Here is a 12,656-nt window from a genome sequence, read left to right on the forward strand (position 1 = left end):
CACATTCAAAAAGTTTCACCATGAAACTAAGTCACTATCATCTGGTTTGGGTCAAACTCTACAAGGTAAACAAGGAGTTCCTCTGAATCATCGACTCTGGAAATAAATGAACAATACAAAACAAAACTGTGAATTGCTCTCAGACCTACACTAGGAAGGTGTTTTAGAAAACCAGTATTCACAACATACTGGTAAGTAAAAATTGGAAACTGCTAATACGTCTACCAGGTCCTCCCAAGTTCCCTGTGCACAGTGAAGCATAGCATAGGCGATAAAAGCACCTCTATCACCCCAGAGGCAGCAGCTAATACCAGCTATCTTCAGACATGTGCGCTTTCCCAATGAAACTGCCAGAGGCAGACGGCCAAAGACATGACTTCTCATTTTCAGAGATGAGGAAACTACAGATCAGAGAAGTCAAATCCAAGATGACTCAGCAAGTTGAGTGATATTCAAGTTCCCCCTTAAGAAAGAAATGAGGTTTACTGGACATGCTGTGTTTCTTTACTAAATTAGAATGTGACTCTCGAATGGGCGACGAGGAAAACATGAAAGCATTGCAACAGCTATTTAATGCAAGAGACCTTCAGCTGCTGCTATAATTTGGAAGAAGGGGGAGGGAGGGGCAGGAATCACACTGGTTTCGATCAACTAATGACCACATATTTACTGAGGATCAACGTGTTCACTTTGTACTAGCTATTGTAAAATTTATAAAGCATAGAATGAACTCTATTAAGCATAGAATGAACTGCAAAGGTTATACTCTACTAGGAGAAAAGTCACCAGGTAGGAAATGACTCCATATTGAACAATGTGGTACTCACTTGATGTGCCAATGAGCTCAGAGGGGTCGGCTGGAATAACTGAGGCAGTTTCAATGGAACACAGGGACACTAGACCTGGACCCCCAAAGGGCAGACAGTACTTAAATAAGAGGAGCACGAAGGTGGGAGAAGCAAGCACCCCTTGCTGTCCATCCAAGTCCATTGGCTGCTCAGTTAAAAGAGCCCACGTTTAAACTCAAAGTAGAGACAGGCAAGGAAGGTGTACTTGGGAATCGTATGAAAGTGGAAGGTGCATGTTGGGAAATAACATGAGAAAAGCCTGAGGAAGCATGAGGAAAAGTAGACAGGCTGAGTGCAGCATGAAGACATTATTTTTTATAGAAAGAAAATTCTGATTCCTCGTTTTTGAATTACACAACACTCAGGGCAAACATCTTATTTCTAAGCACTGGGGTTGACCTAGGCTTACGCTTTCTCTTTGACAGTAACTCCTGCAGTTACAATTAGCCTCGCTGGTTAAGACCTTGGCAATTAACCATTAAGTCCTTGGCAATTTCTCATGGAATTTTTCTCAGAGAAGTTTCATAATCACCAATATTTAATTCAGATAAATCAGTCATCATCACTATTATACTAGAAATAATCCTTAAATGTCTCTTTCCATTAAGAAAACAAGAACTCTCTTGGGAATGCAAACTGGTGCAGCCACTCTGGAAAACAGTATGGAGGTTCCTCAAAAAACTAAAAATAGAACTACCCTACGACCCAGCAATTGCACTACTAGGCATTTATCCATGGAATACAGGTGTGCTATTTCGAAGGGACACATGCACCCCGATGTTTATAGCAGCACTATCGACAATAGCCAAAGTATGGAAAGAGCCCAAATGTCCATCGATGGATGAATGGATAAAGAAAATGTGGTATATATATATACAATGGAGTATTACTCGGCAATCAAAAAGAATGAAATTTTGCCATTTGCAGCTACGTAGAATGGAACTGGAAGGTATTATGCTAAGTGAAATTAGTCAGTCAGAGAAAGATAAAAATCATATGACTTCACTCATATGAGGACTTTAAGAGACAAAACAGATGAACATAAGGGAAGGGAAAGAAAAATAACATAAAAACAGGGAGGGAGACAAAACAGAAGAGACTCATAAATGTGGAGAACAAACTGAGGGTTACAGGAGGGGTTGTGGGAGGGGGGGATGCGCTAAATGGGTAAGGGGCGCTAAGGAATCCACTCCTGAAATCATTGTTGCACTATATGCTAACTAATTTGGATGTAAATTTTAAAAAATAAAAAATAAAATTAAAAAAAAATCAAGATTCAAAGAAAAAAAGAAAACAAGAACTCTCTTGAATGTGTTCTGACTTTAAGGGTTTCTTAAACTTCTGTCTTCCCATAAAACATCTAGCTGGAACTCCCCATGATGTTATATCACAAGCAAATGTATGCCCCAGACAACAGGCCTGTACCCAGCCACTGAGAAGGAAATCTGGTCTGTTGACATGTAGGGCCCACTAAATGGTTATATAATTTCTCTTCATCTTTTAAAATTATTCCCCAGGAAGCACGCTTCCTCAGGAACCATCACCAGAAATCCTAGTCTATTTCCCTCTAGTAAAGTACACTTAATGAGAAAATACGTGGTCTGCAGAAAGGACTGACAAATAGCTCAGCGGCCCTGCCTTTCTGGCTGCCCACTGTTGAGCTGTGGGTGCATTATCAAGGTTCTGGAACAGCAATAACCACAGCGAGGCGGACCCTGGAAGATGTCAGCATACCACATATTTCCACTGAAGTTCTGCACTTTTACTGCCAAAATGTGAAGCTGAGGAATGTTGATTCAAAGGAACCACATCAGTAATTCAATGTCTTAGATGGAATATTAAAAGGTCAATTAAAGCCAGAGGTTTCACCTCTGATTTTCCCTGAATCTAGCATCTCTTTACTGCAGATTACTTGGGAAGAATGAATCAATGGCAGTGAACTTGGTTATTCTGCTGGAGAAAAGGGGAGAGAAAGTCAATGCTAAGAGCCAATCAATAGACAGCAGTGTCACAAATTCATTATGTGATCTGGTCTGGTTAGCAAAGACATTGCTATGAACACCCCTCTGTCTCTCTCTCTCTCTTTAAACGCTTATTTATTTTTGAGAAAGAGAGAGACAGAACATAAGCGGGAGAGGGGCAGAGAGCGAGGGAGACACAGAATCCAAAGCAGGCTCCTGGCTCTGAGCTGTCAGCACAGAGCCCAATGCGGAGCTCAAACCCACGAACCATGAGATCATGATGTGAGCCAAAGTCAGATACTTAATCGACCGAGACACCAAGGCGCCCCTGAACATCTCCTTTACTTCAGGTCTATTTTCTTAGAAGCATTGACACAATCTTTCCCAGGACTTTCAAGCCTATAAAACCCCTAAAGCACCCATGGAAACTAAATAAAATAGTATTTGTAAGTTTTATAAGTGATGAAGTGTTTCTCAAATGTTACATTCATTTAAGGAGGCACCTAATTTGACAAAAATCTGTTGTAGATAGTAAAAAAAAAATTTTAAAACAGGCAAAAATGGTGCCCAATCCATTGTTATGGTCTGCTTCTCCTGAGACAGTCCTGAGCCCTCTGATTTTTGGACTGATGGATGAGATTCTATCATGAGGTTCTATCATGAGGATTCTATCATGAGATTCTTGGTACTATATTGAGGCCGACTGGGCAATGAATTTCTTCAAAACCATTCAAAGTATTGATATATTACCAACTTGAAAAGCAAAGACCATATAAAAAATTAAAACCTCCCACATGATATTTAACTATGAAGTAATGAGTGATTTTTAGATAAATGTATTGGAACTTGAAACTCCTAAATGGATGTTTTCCTTTGGGGAAAAACATTGTTCCTCAAAAATATTTGAAGCTTCTTTTTGTCTCTCTGTCTCCCAGCTGGTTTCAAACCACAGAACACAAATCTTAGTATTTTCACTCTTTTTTTTTTTTTTTTTTAGTAAAATGTAGGGGCTCCTGGCTGGCTCAGTTGGAAGAGTGTTACTCGATCCCAGGGTTGTGAGTTTAAGCCCCACACTAGGTATAGAGATTACTTAAAAATGAAATCTTAGGGGCGCCTGGGTGGCTCAGTCGGTTAAGCGTCCGACTTCGGCTCAGGTCACGATCTCACGGTCCGTGAGTTCGAGCCCCGTGTCAGGCTCTGGGCTGACGGCCCAGAGCCTGGAGCCTGCTTCTGGTTCTGTGTCTCCCTCTCTCTCTGCCCCTCCCCCGTTCATGCTCTCTCTCTGTCTCAAAAATAAATAAATGTTAAAAAAAAAATTAAAAAAAAAAAAAATGAAATCTTAGGGGCGCCTGGGTGACTCGGTCGGCTAAGTGTCTGACTCTTAATTTTGGCTCAGGTCATGATCTCATAGCTCGTGGGTTTAAGCCCTGCATCGGGCTCTGTGCTGACAGCTTGGAGCCTGGAACCTGCTTCTGCTTCTGTGTCTCCCTCTCTCTCTGCCCCTCCCCCACTCGCATTCTGTCTCTGTCTCTCTCGAAAATAAATAAACATGGAAAAAAAATTTTTTTTAAATAAAAAAAAATGAAATCTTAGGGGCGCCTGGGTGACTCAGTCAGCTAAGTGTCTGACTCTTAATTTTGGCTCAGGTCATGGTCTCACAGTTAATGGGATCAAGCCCTGTGTCAGGCTTGGCACTCACAGCACGGAGCCTGCTTGGGATTCTCTCTCTCCCTCTCTTTCTGCCCCTCCCCCACTCACACGTGTGAGCTCTCTCTCTCAAAATAAATAAACATTTAAAAAAAATGAAATCTTAGGGGCGCCTGGGTGGCTCAGTCGGTTAAGCGGCCGACTTTGGCTCAGGTCATGATCTCGCGGTCCGTGGGTTCGAGCCCCGCGTCGGGCTCTTTGCTGACTGCTCGGAGCCTGGAGCCTGTTTCGGATTCTGTGTCTGCCTCTCTCTGACCCTCCCCTGTTCGTGCTCTGTCTCTCTCTGTCTCAAAAATAAATAAACGTTAAAAAAATAAATAAATAAAAAGAGAAAAAAAATGAAACCTTAAAAGAAAAAAGAACAAATGTAGTTTTACCATTACACTTAGTCATTTTTATCACTAAAAACCTCTGGCAGTCAGACAATCATACCCACCACAAAGGATGAAGTCGCAGGAAGAATTCTGCCAAAGTGGCAGAATGGGCAGGAAGGGCAATCCTTTAACCGTGTCATGTCCACGGATTCCTTTAACAATTGCTTCCATAAGCAGCTACAACTCCTGTTCTCTAATTATCCTTTAATTCGCTAGAGCCAAGTGAAGATATCACAAGGCTTTCTTTTTAATTTCATTCCGCTATTTCCTTCCCTCTTCCTTCTCCTGCACTGGGTCGTCTGTACACGTGCGTGTCCACACGTGCGCACTTACCATCTGGGGCGTATTTTGAGGATATGCCTAAAATGACCGCGAGTGCAACGAAAAATGAGAAACTAGTGACGGCGAAGCAAATGAAAGTATTTTTGTGCCTCTTCTGCTTTCGGCTCTCTTGCTGGGCCTGCTGCTCTTCAGGTGAGAAAGCGAAGGTGGCCCGGGCTTCCTGTCTGACGGAGGTCAATTTGGCTGAAGCTTGGCTCTTTGGAGGAGGAGGGGGACGCAGCGGCACAACCTTCCCGGGAACATAGCCAGACGAGCGATGGCCGTTTCCGTTCTGAGGTTGCAGGAAAGCAGGGGGGTGTCCCCTGGAATCAGTGGCATGCATGATACACTGTCACTGCGAAAAGAAGAAAATTACGGTTCAGAAATGTGAGAATTGTGATGGTTTTATTAAGCGTCTTTGGTGGTGGCCAAATCGCGTAACATAAAACGTGCTATCTTAACCACGTTTCAGTGCACAGTTCAGGGGCATCAAGTGCCTTCAGCGGTTGTACGACCGTTATCACCATCCATCTCCAGGACTTTTTCATCATCCCACACAGAAACTCTGCAGCCATTAAGCAAGAATTGCCCATTCCTCCCTGGTAACCACTGTAATGACTTTGAAAATACCAAGTCAGCCTACATCCCTGATATAACCACCAATTGTTTTCTAATGCTCCTGCTTTTTAAAAAAAATGTGTAATGTTTTATTTATTTTTGAGAGAGAGGGCACGAGTGGGGGAGAGGCAGAGAGAGGGAGAACAGAATCCGAAGCAGGTTCCAAGCTCTGAGCTGTCAGCACAGAGCCCGACGTGGGGCTGGCACTCGTGAACCCTGAGATCATGACCTGAGCCAGAGTCAGACACTCAACCAACTGAGCCACCCAGGCGCCCCGTAATGCTCCTGCTTCTTGACCCTGGTGGCACCTTATAATCACCCTCTAACATTAATGCCCAGTGCCACACCCCAAACAATCAAGTCAGGATCCAAGCATCTCTATCTTTTAAATGTCACCTGAGTAATTCTAGCAAGAACTTGGTTGAGAGCCGCTCTTCAGAGGCAACTGTTCTCAGTTTTCATTGTACAAAAAAGAATCACCAGGGATGTTTGTTAACAACGTAGATTCCTCGGTTCTCCACTCCAGTGATTCCAGCTCAACTGGTGCAAAGAGGGCCGTGGATTTTACATTTTTAAAACACACCCTGGTGACACTAAAGCAAGTGGTCACACTTTTTGAGGAGCATTACCGTAAGCCCTTCAAACTGAACTTAAAGTCCATGCATCATATGAAGACCGTAAGTTGGCCCTAACAAGTTCCAATAGACAAGCTTTCATGTTTAGGTGTTCGATTTCCCCACAGATTTTTCTTTCAGCGAAGCAACTTAAGTATTACTACCTGTTATTACTTAACTATAGGCTATGAGTTCATTTAGTGAGAAAACCTAATGTCTACATTAGCTGGTTTAAAAAGAGACAACGGGCTCTTTGGGGCACCTGGGTGGCTCAGTCAGTTAAGTGTCCGACTTCAGCTAAGGTCATGATCTCATGGTTCAAGAGTTTGAGTCCCATATCAGGCTCTCCACTGTCAACTTGGAGCCTGCTTCAGATCCTCTGTCCTCCCCTGTCTCTGCACCTCCCCTGCTCTCTCTCTTTCTCTTTCTTTATCAACATTAAAATAAATAAATAAACATTAAACATTTTTAAAAAGAGAGAGAGACAACAGGCCCAAAATGGAGTCACTTATGCTAAGGCCACGTCACCAAACCGAGACTTAACAACGAACCCAATTGCAGTTCAGCTTCTCTCAGGAATATAACCTTTAACCAACCTTTAACCAACCCGGTCAGCACTGGCAAGGTAATCTGCCTGACAAACCACTGCCTTCCCCCAAAGGAAGATACCTTGCCTGAAACAATACACTCTTTGCTAAAAACTTTTTCTGCCCCCTCTGCCTGGAATAAGCCTTCCATTTGGTACAGCTCCTCGAAGCCCCTCTCTACCTGCTAACATGAGATGCTGCCTGATTCATCAATCATTAAGTAAAGCCAATTAGATCTTCAAACTCACTCAACTGAATGTCATTTTTAAACAATCTCTTTAAATCCTCAAAATTTGTTTAAAAAATAGGCACTCAAATATTATGGTTAGGATAACTAAAAAAAAAAAAAAAATCTGGCTCAGAGTACTTACGCCAGGCACTATTCTAAACATCTTACATGTACTACTCATCTAATACATTTGTTTTAAATGTCTATTTATTTATTTTGAGAAAGAAAGCGCACCACCGAGGAGCGGAGAAAGGGAGAAAGACAATCCCAAGCAAGCCATCAATGTGGAAGCTGACACAGGGCTCGATCTCAAGAACCATGAGATCATGACCTGAGCCACAATCAAGAGTTGGATGCTTGGGCGCCTGGGTGGCTCAGTTGGTGAAGCGTCCGACTTTGGCTCAGGTTATGATCTCATGGCTCGTGAGACCAAGCCCCGCGTCAGGCTCTGCACTAACAGCTCAGAGCCTGGAGCCTGCTTCGGATTCTGTGTCTCCCTCTGTCTCTGCCCCTCCCTCACTCATGCTCTGTGTGTGTGTGTGTCTCTCTCAAAACTAAATAAACATTAAAAAAAAAGTTGGATGCTCAACCAACTGAGCCACTCAGGCGCCACACTCATCTAATGCATTTAATACAACAAATCTGTGTATCTCCCATTATCCTTATTTTGCACCTGAGAAAGGTTAATTAGCTATTATATGGAAAAAACAGGACGCTAGAGTTCTGGCTCTTAACCGTTACACTAATGTGTCTTTCAAAACAATTGAGAAGCAAGAATTCCAAAAAAAATCAGTTTTCTGATTTGCAAGGGTGTAACTCGAACTGAGCTGAGTCTAAAAGAATACAGCACATTAATATTTTCAGGAATTCTTCAAGCAGAAGTTCACTACAAATGATTCTTATCTAAGAGAAGCTCTCTCTCTCTCTCTCTCTCTCTCTCTCTCACACACACACACACACACACACACACACATGTCAGTCGTTTTTATTTTTTATAGTAAGCACTTGTAAGTTTTTGAAAGAGTAAGTTTTAAATGCAACCCTATTCTGTTACTTTGCAAAGGGAAGGGAAGGGAAGGGAAGGGAAGGGAGGGGAGGGGAGGGGAGGGGAGGGGAGGGGAGGGGAGGGGAGGGGAGGGGAGGGATGAAAGAAAGAAAGAAAGAAAGAAGAAAGAAAAAAGAAAGGAAGGAAGAAAGGAAGGAAGGAAGAAAGGAAGGAAGAAAAGAAATCCTATGCTACTATATAATGTTCTTATTGCAATAACTCTGGATAAATAAGATGTGCTGAATGGTTTCAGAAACATGGTGTTCAACCTCTCCCATTCCGTAATAACTAGAGCATCTCAGAGTCACCTGATTTCACTCAATAGCCTTGTAATTAATTCCCCTCATGTTTTGCCAAAACAATGAATGAGATCCCAGTCATAAGGGTACCCCCAAATTGCTCTAAACTACACCAAACCCATTAAACATAAAATGCCGTCATTAGAGAAGCCATCAATAAGCATTCCCAGGACCCAAACGACCTGCAAATTCATGGGGACAGAAAGGGAATCTAATCAGGAATTGATGCTGATTTTACATGGGGCAAAGAACATTCTGAGTCAGTGTGTCTGTCAAAAACACTTGGTTAGCGGGGTTTGATTTCTGAACAAAAGTAATTATTTAGATGAAGCTTAAGCTCCATGACAAAGGAAAGAGAACATGATTCAAGGTGCTATTGAAGACATTACCGCATGTGCCAAACAGCAGAACGAGATAATAGAGACATCCTGCTGGAACAAATGAGAGAGTATAACAAAGAGCCCTTTCTGATCCTCTATTAACAAAGAAAAGGCTAAACTAGATATTCTTGAGTGCCAGGCTCACCAGGGCGGGAGGGGAGTCATGAGTATAATCTGCTCTGAAAGGGAGTGGGGATCTTTTGTTTGAGGCTGCAATCAACTGATACTTCATTGTTTCAGGGTGAGAAAGGTTGTTATTACTTAACAGGCTGGAGGGCCCTTTTGTGGGAGATGATGTGTCTCCAGATGTACCCACAGTATAATAACAGGCAGTAAGAGGCTAAATGAAGCCACCAAGCCACTGGGAATAATTTGTCTTCACAGTCATAAAATGATAGACTCACATGGAAAATTCAGATGGTGTCTGCCATAAACTAAAATGGTCAAGAAATGAAAGTAACTGTGGTTGTGTTTGCCCCAGAACTCTTTTGTAAAACTATATGCAAAATATTAATTTTTATTATTTTCTTAAGTAAACTCGATGCCCAACATGGGCTTGAACTCATGACTCCAGAGACCAAGGGTTCCATGCTCTACCAAATTAAGTCAGCCAGGCACCCCAAAACTAAATATATTTCTATTCATATATTTTGAGCCCATTAGCTCCACTCTATTGAAAGACATGTAAATGCATACGCAGCAAATACAATCATTTTATTCCTAAGAAGTAACATACTGTTGAAACCATCTTAAAATTACAATCAGGGGCACCTGCCTAGCTCAGTCAGAAGAGCGTGCAACTCTTAACCTCGGGGTCATGAGTTCAAGCCCATGTTGGGTGTAGACATTACCTAAATAAATAAACTTTTAAAAAATTACAATAAAAAAAATCACTTTATGCAGATTTCCCTTTCAATTTATTATAATTTGTAAAGACACAAGATAAATTTAGGATATCACTTTACATTTATGAGTTTATTTTACAAGTAGTATTATGAATCAGTTACTTAAAAATATAATTATTGCTAGTTATAGATTTAAACTATTTGTGGGAAAAATTGACATTTCACTCATTCAATAAGCAATAGTGAGATCCTAACGTCATTAGAGGATTGTGGTAAGAACTACTGAGGATAGAGAAAAGATTTACGGCATCCCCAAAAAACACAATTCCTAAATTCAACTTTAATCACTCACTTGAAGGCAGAGTTAAATTGACCAGGGAAATACAGCTGACCCTTGAAGTGGGGGCACTTATCCCCTGCCACGCAGTCAAAAATCCATGTATAACTTTTGACTCCCCCAAAACTTAACAACTAATAACAGCCTACTGTTGACTAGAAGCCTTATGGATAACCAAATAGTTGATTAACACACATTTTGTATGTAATATGTATTATATACTGTATTCTTACAACAAAGTAAACCAGAGAAAAGAAAATGCCATTACGAAAATCCCAAGGAAGACAAAATACGTTGACAGCACTGGACTGTGTTTATGGGGGAAGATCCACATATTAGTGGATCCGAGCAGCACCATGAGAACAGTGGTCAAGTTCCCAAGCTCTCTGACCCATGGTCGTTTCATCCACGAGATTGTTAGTACAGCCCCTGCAGCATTAGTGAGTCTGGCGTTCTGAGAACAAAGAGGCACCTAACAGAAGAAAGAGGATGAAGAGGTCCCTCTGGGCTTTCAAGACTTCAAGGTGAGTATTAGCTGTCATTGTGAAGTTCTGACGACAGACCAATGTTTTTACTTCATACGCTACTAATCTGTTCCCGTTACATGTCGTTTTTAAGACGGCGGTCTTTCTAGTGGAAAGCACACAGTACTATACAGAAGGAACACGTTCGCATTTTATGATGTATTTGAAGAGCTAAATCCCTAAACACAGATAGATAATCCAAAGTGGGGGGAAAAAAGTCATTCGTATTGAGTTGGGAAATGCACTCCATGCAAGTTTTGAAGCATAACTTTTGGTATTTGAATTATCTCGTATTTATTTACTGGATGACAGCCCGAAAGGCTTAGTAAAAATTAATTAATTAAAATGTTAGTATAGGTGCTGCCGAAGCCAGCACTAATTAATTAAAAAGTTAAATCACTAAATATAAATAAATAAATAAATAAATAAATAAATAAATAAATAAAATCATGCCGTTAAAGATATTCACAGGTAATTTGGGCAAATATTTAAAATAGAACAGTTCATGGTGCCAGACTAGAAGTCTGGTGGGTATCGGGGTTTATATATCATAGCAGTAGCTCAGCTTTGGGAGTATCATTCATCATATTTGTCTACATTGACCAACTGGGAAAAGAAGGTAGAGGAATAAAAATTAAGATTTCTTGGCCCCTTATCCCTTCACTGCTTAGGGAAACGTTTATAACGAAGGGCTGATTCTTCCCCCTCTTACCTCTAAAATAAGTAATACAAGAAATTACTAAGACTATGAAACTATCAACTTAAAAGATAAAAATGCAAATGCTGAAAAAGGGGGAAGCATTCAAAACCTACCATTTTGGGGGCACATGGGTGGCTCAGAGCCTGGAGTCTGCTTCAGATTCTGTGTCTCTCTCTCTCTCTGCCCCTCCCCTGCTCACACTCTGTCTCTCTCTCTCAAAAATAAGTAAACATTAAAAAAATTTTTTAAATAGAACTACTAATTTTGTAAAAAAAAAATTCGCCAAAAAGAAACCTTTAAAACTTCCTGTTACTTTGAAACAAAATTCTTCTCTTGCATAAAAAGAATTCATAACCTTCAACAGCAACTCAAGGTGGGAGGGGGCCTGTACATTTGATAAGAACACTCAATTACAAGAAGTAATCACAGAAAATAATTTGTTTTGAAATTTCAATAACATTACAGGAGATCAGGTTGGTAAGGGTTTCTTGGGCCTATAAAAATAAAAGAGCATGGGGCACCTGGGTGGCTTAGTCAGATGACTGTCAGACTCTTGACTTCGGTTCAGGTCCTGGTCTCATGGTTCGTAAGTTCGAGCCCTGCATCAGTGCTGCTAGCACAGAGTCTGCTTGGGATTCTCTGTCTCCTTCTCTCTCTGCCCCTCCCCACTCGTGCACTCTCTCTATCAAAAATAAATATTAAGAAAAAGAGAGAGAGCATGATTTTAAGAAAACCGAGATATTCTCATTTAAAGTCAGCAAACACTGTGCTATCCCATCCAAGAAACCCTTCCATCTCAGGATTCTGCAAGAAGTTCTGTCTGTTCTGCCCTGTACTCTGTGTAAAACTCTTGTTAGGGTGCTCCTGGCTGGCTGAGTCGGTAGAATGTAAGACTCTTGATCTCAGGGTCATGAGTTCGAGCCCCACATTGGGTGTGGAGATTACTAAAAAATAAATAAATAAATAGATAGATAAATCTCTTGTTGGATCATCTTGCTCTCTGCCTTATGTTCCAGTTAACGTGTAGACTTGTCCGTCCTTCAGTCAACTATAATAAGCCTCTTGAGAACAGGGACTATGTCTTACTCATCTTCATATTCTCACAGGATCTTACACATAGTAGGTACTCACTAGGGGCGTGTGGAACTTTGATCAATATCCCTCTATAGACCACACATACACATATACACAGACTGGAATTTCCCACTTAATCTTTCTTTAACATCCTTGAGGCTCTGGGAAATTTGTCTAATCTATCTGTATCTAT

General features: G+C 41.2%; 1 protein-coding gene across 2 annotated transcripts in view; it reads right to left on the reverse strand.

Moving 5' to 3' along the window:
• CEMIP2 (cell migration inducing hyaluronidase 2) overlaps positions 1 to 12,656 on the reverse strand; it is an 85,369-nt gene that overhangs the window by 59,990 nt on the left and 12,723 nt on the right. For both annotated transcript variants that reach the window (XM_042965186.1, XM_042965185.1), the window contains exon 2: positions 5,224 to 5,566. In XM_042965186.1, the coding sequence (XP_042821120.1) occupies positions 5,224 to 5,554 (331 nt within the window). In that variant the 5' untranslated portion in view covers positions 5,555 to 5,566. The remainder of the gene's footprint in view (positions 1 to 5,223; positions 5,567 to 12,656) is intronic.

The sequence above is a fragment of the Panthera tigris genome, chromosome D4 (genome assembly GCF_018350195.1).
Source record: "Panthera tigris isolate Pti1 chromosome D4, P.tigris_Pti1_mat1.1, whole genome shotgun sequence".
NCBI classification, from domain to species: domain Eukaryota; kingdom Metazoa; phylum Chordata; class Mammalia; order Carnivora; family Felidae; genus Panthera; species Panthera tigris.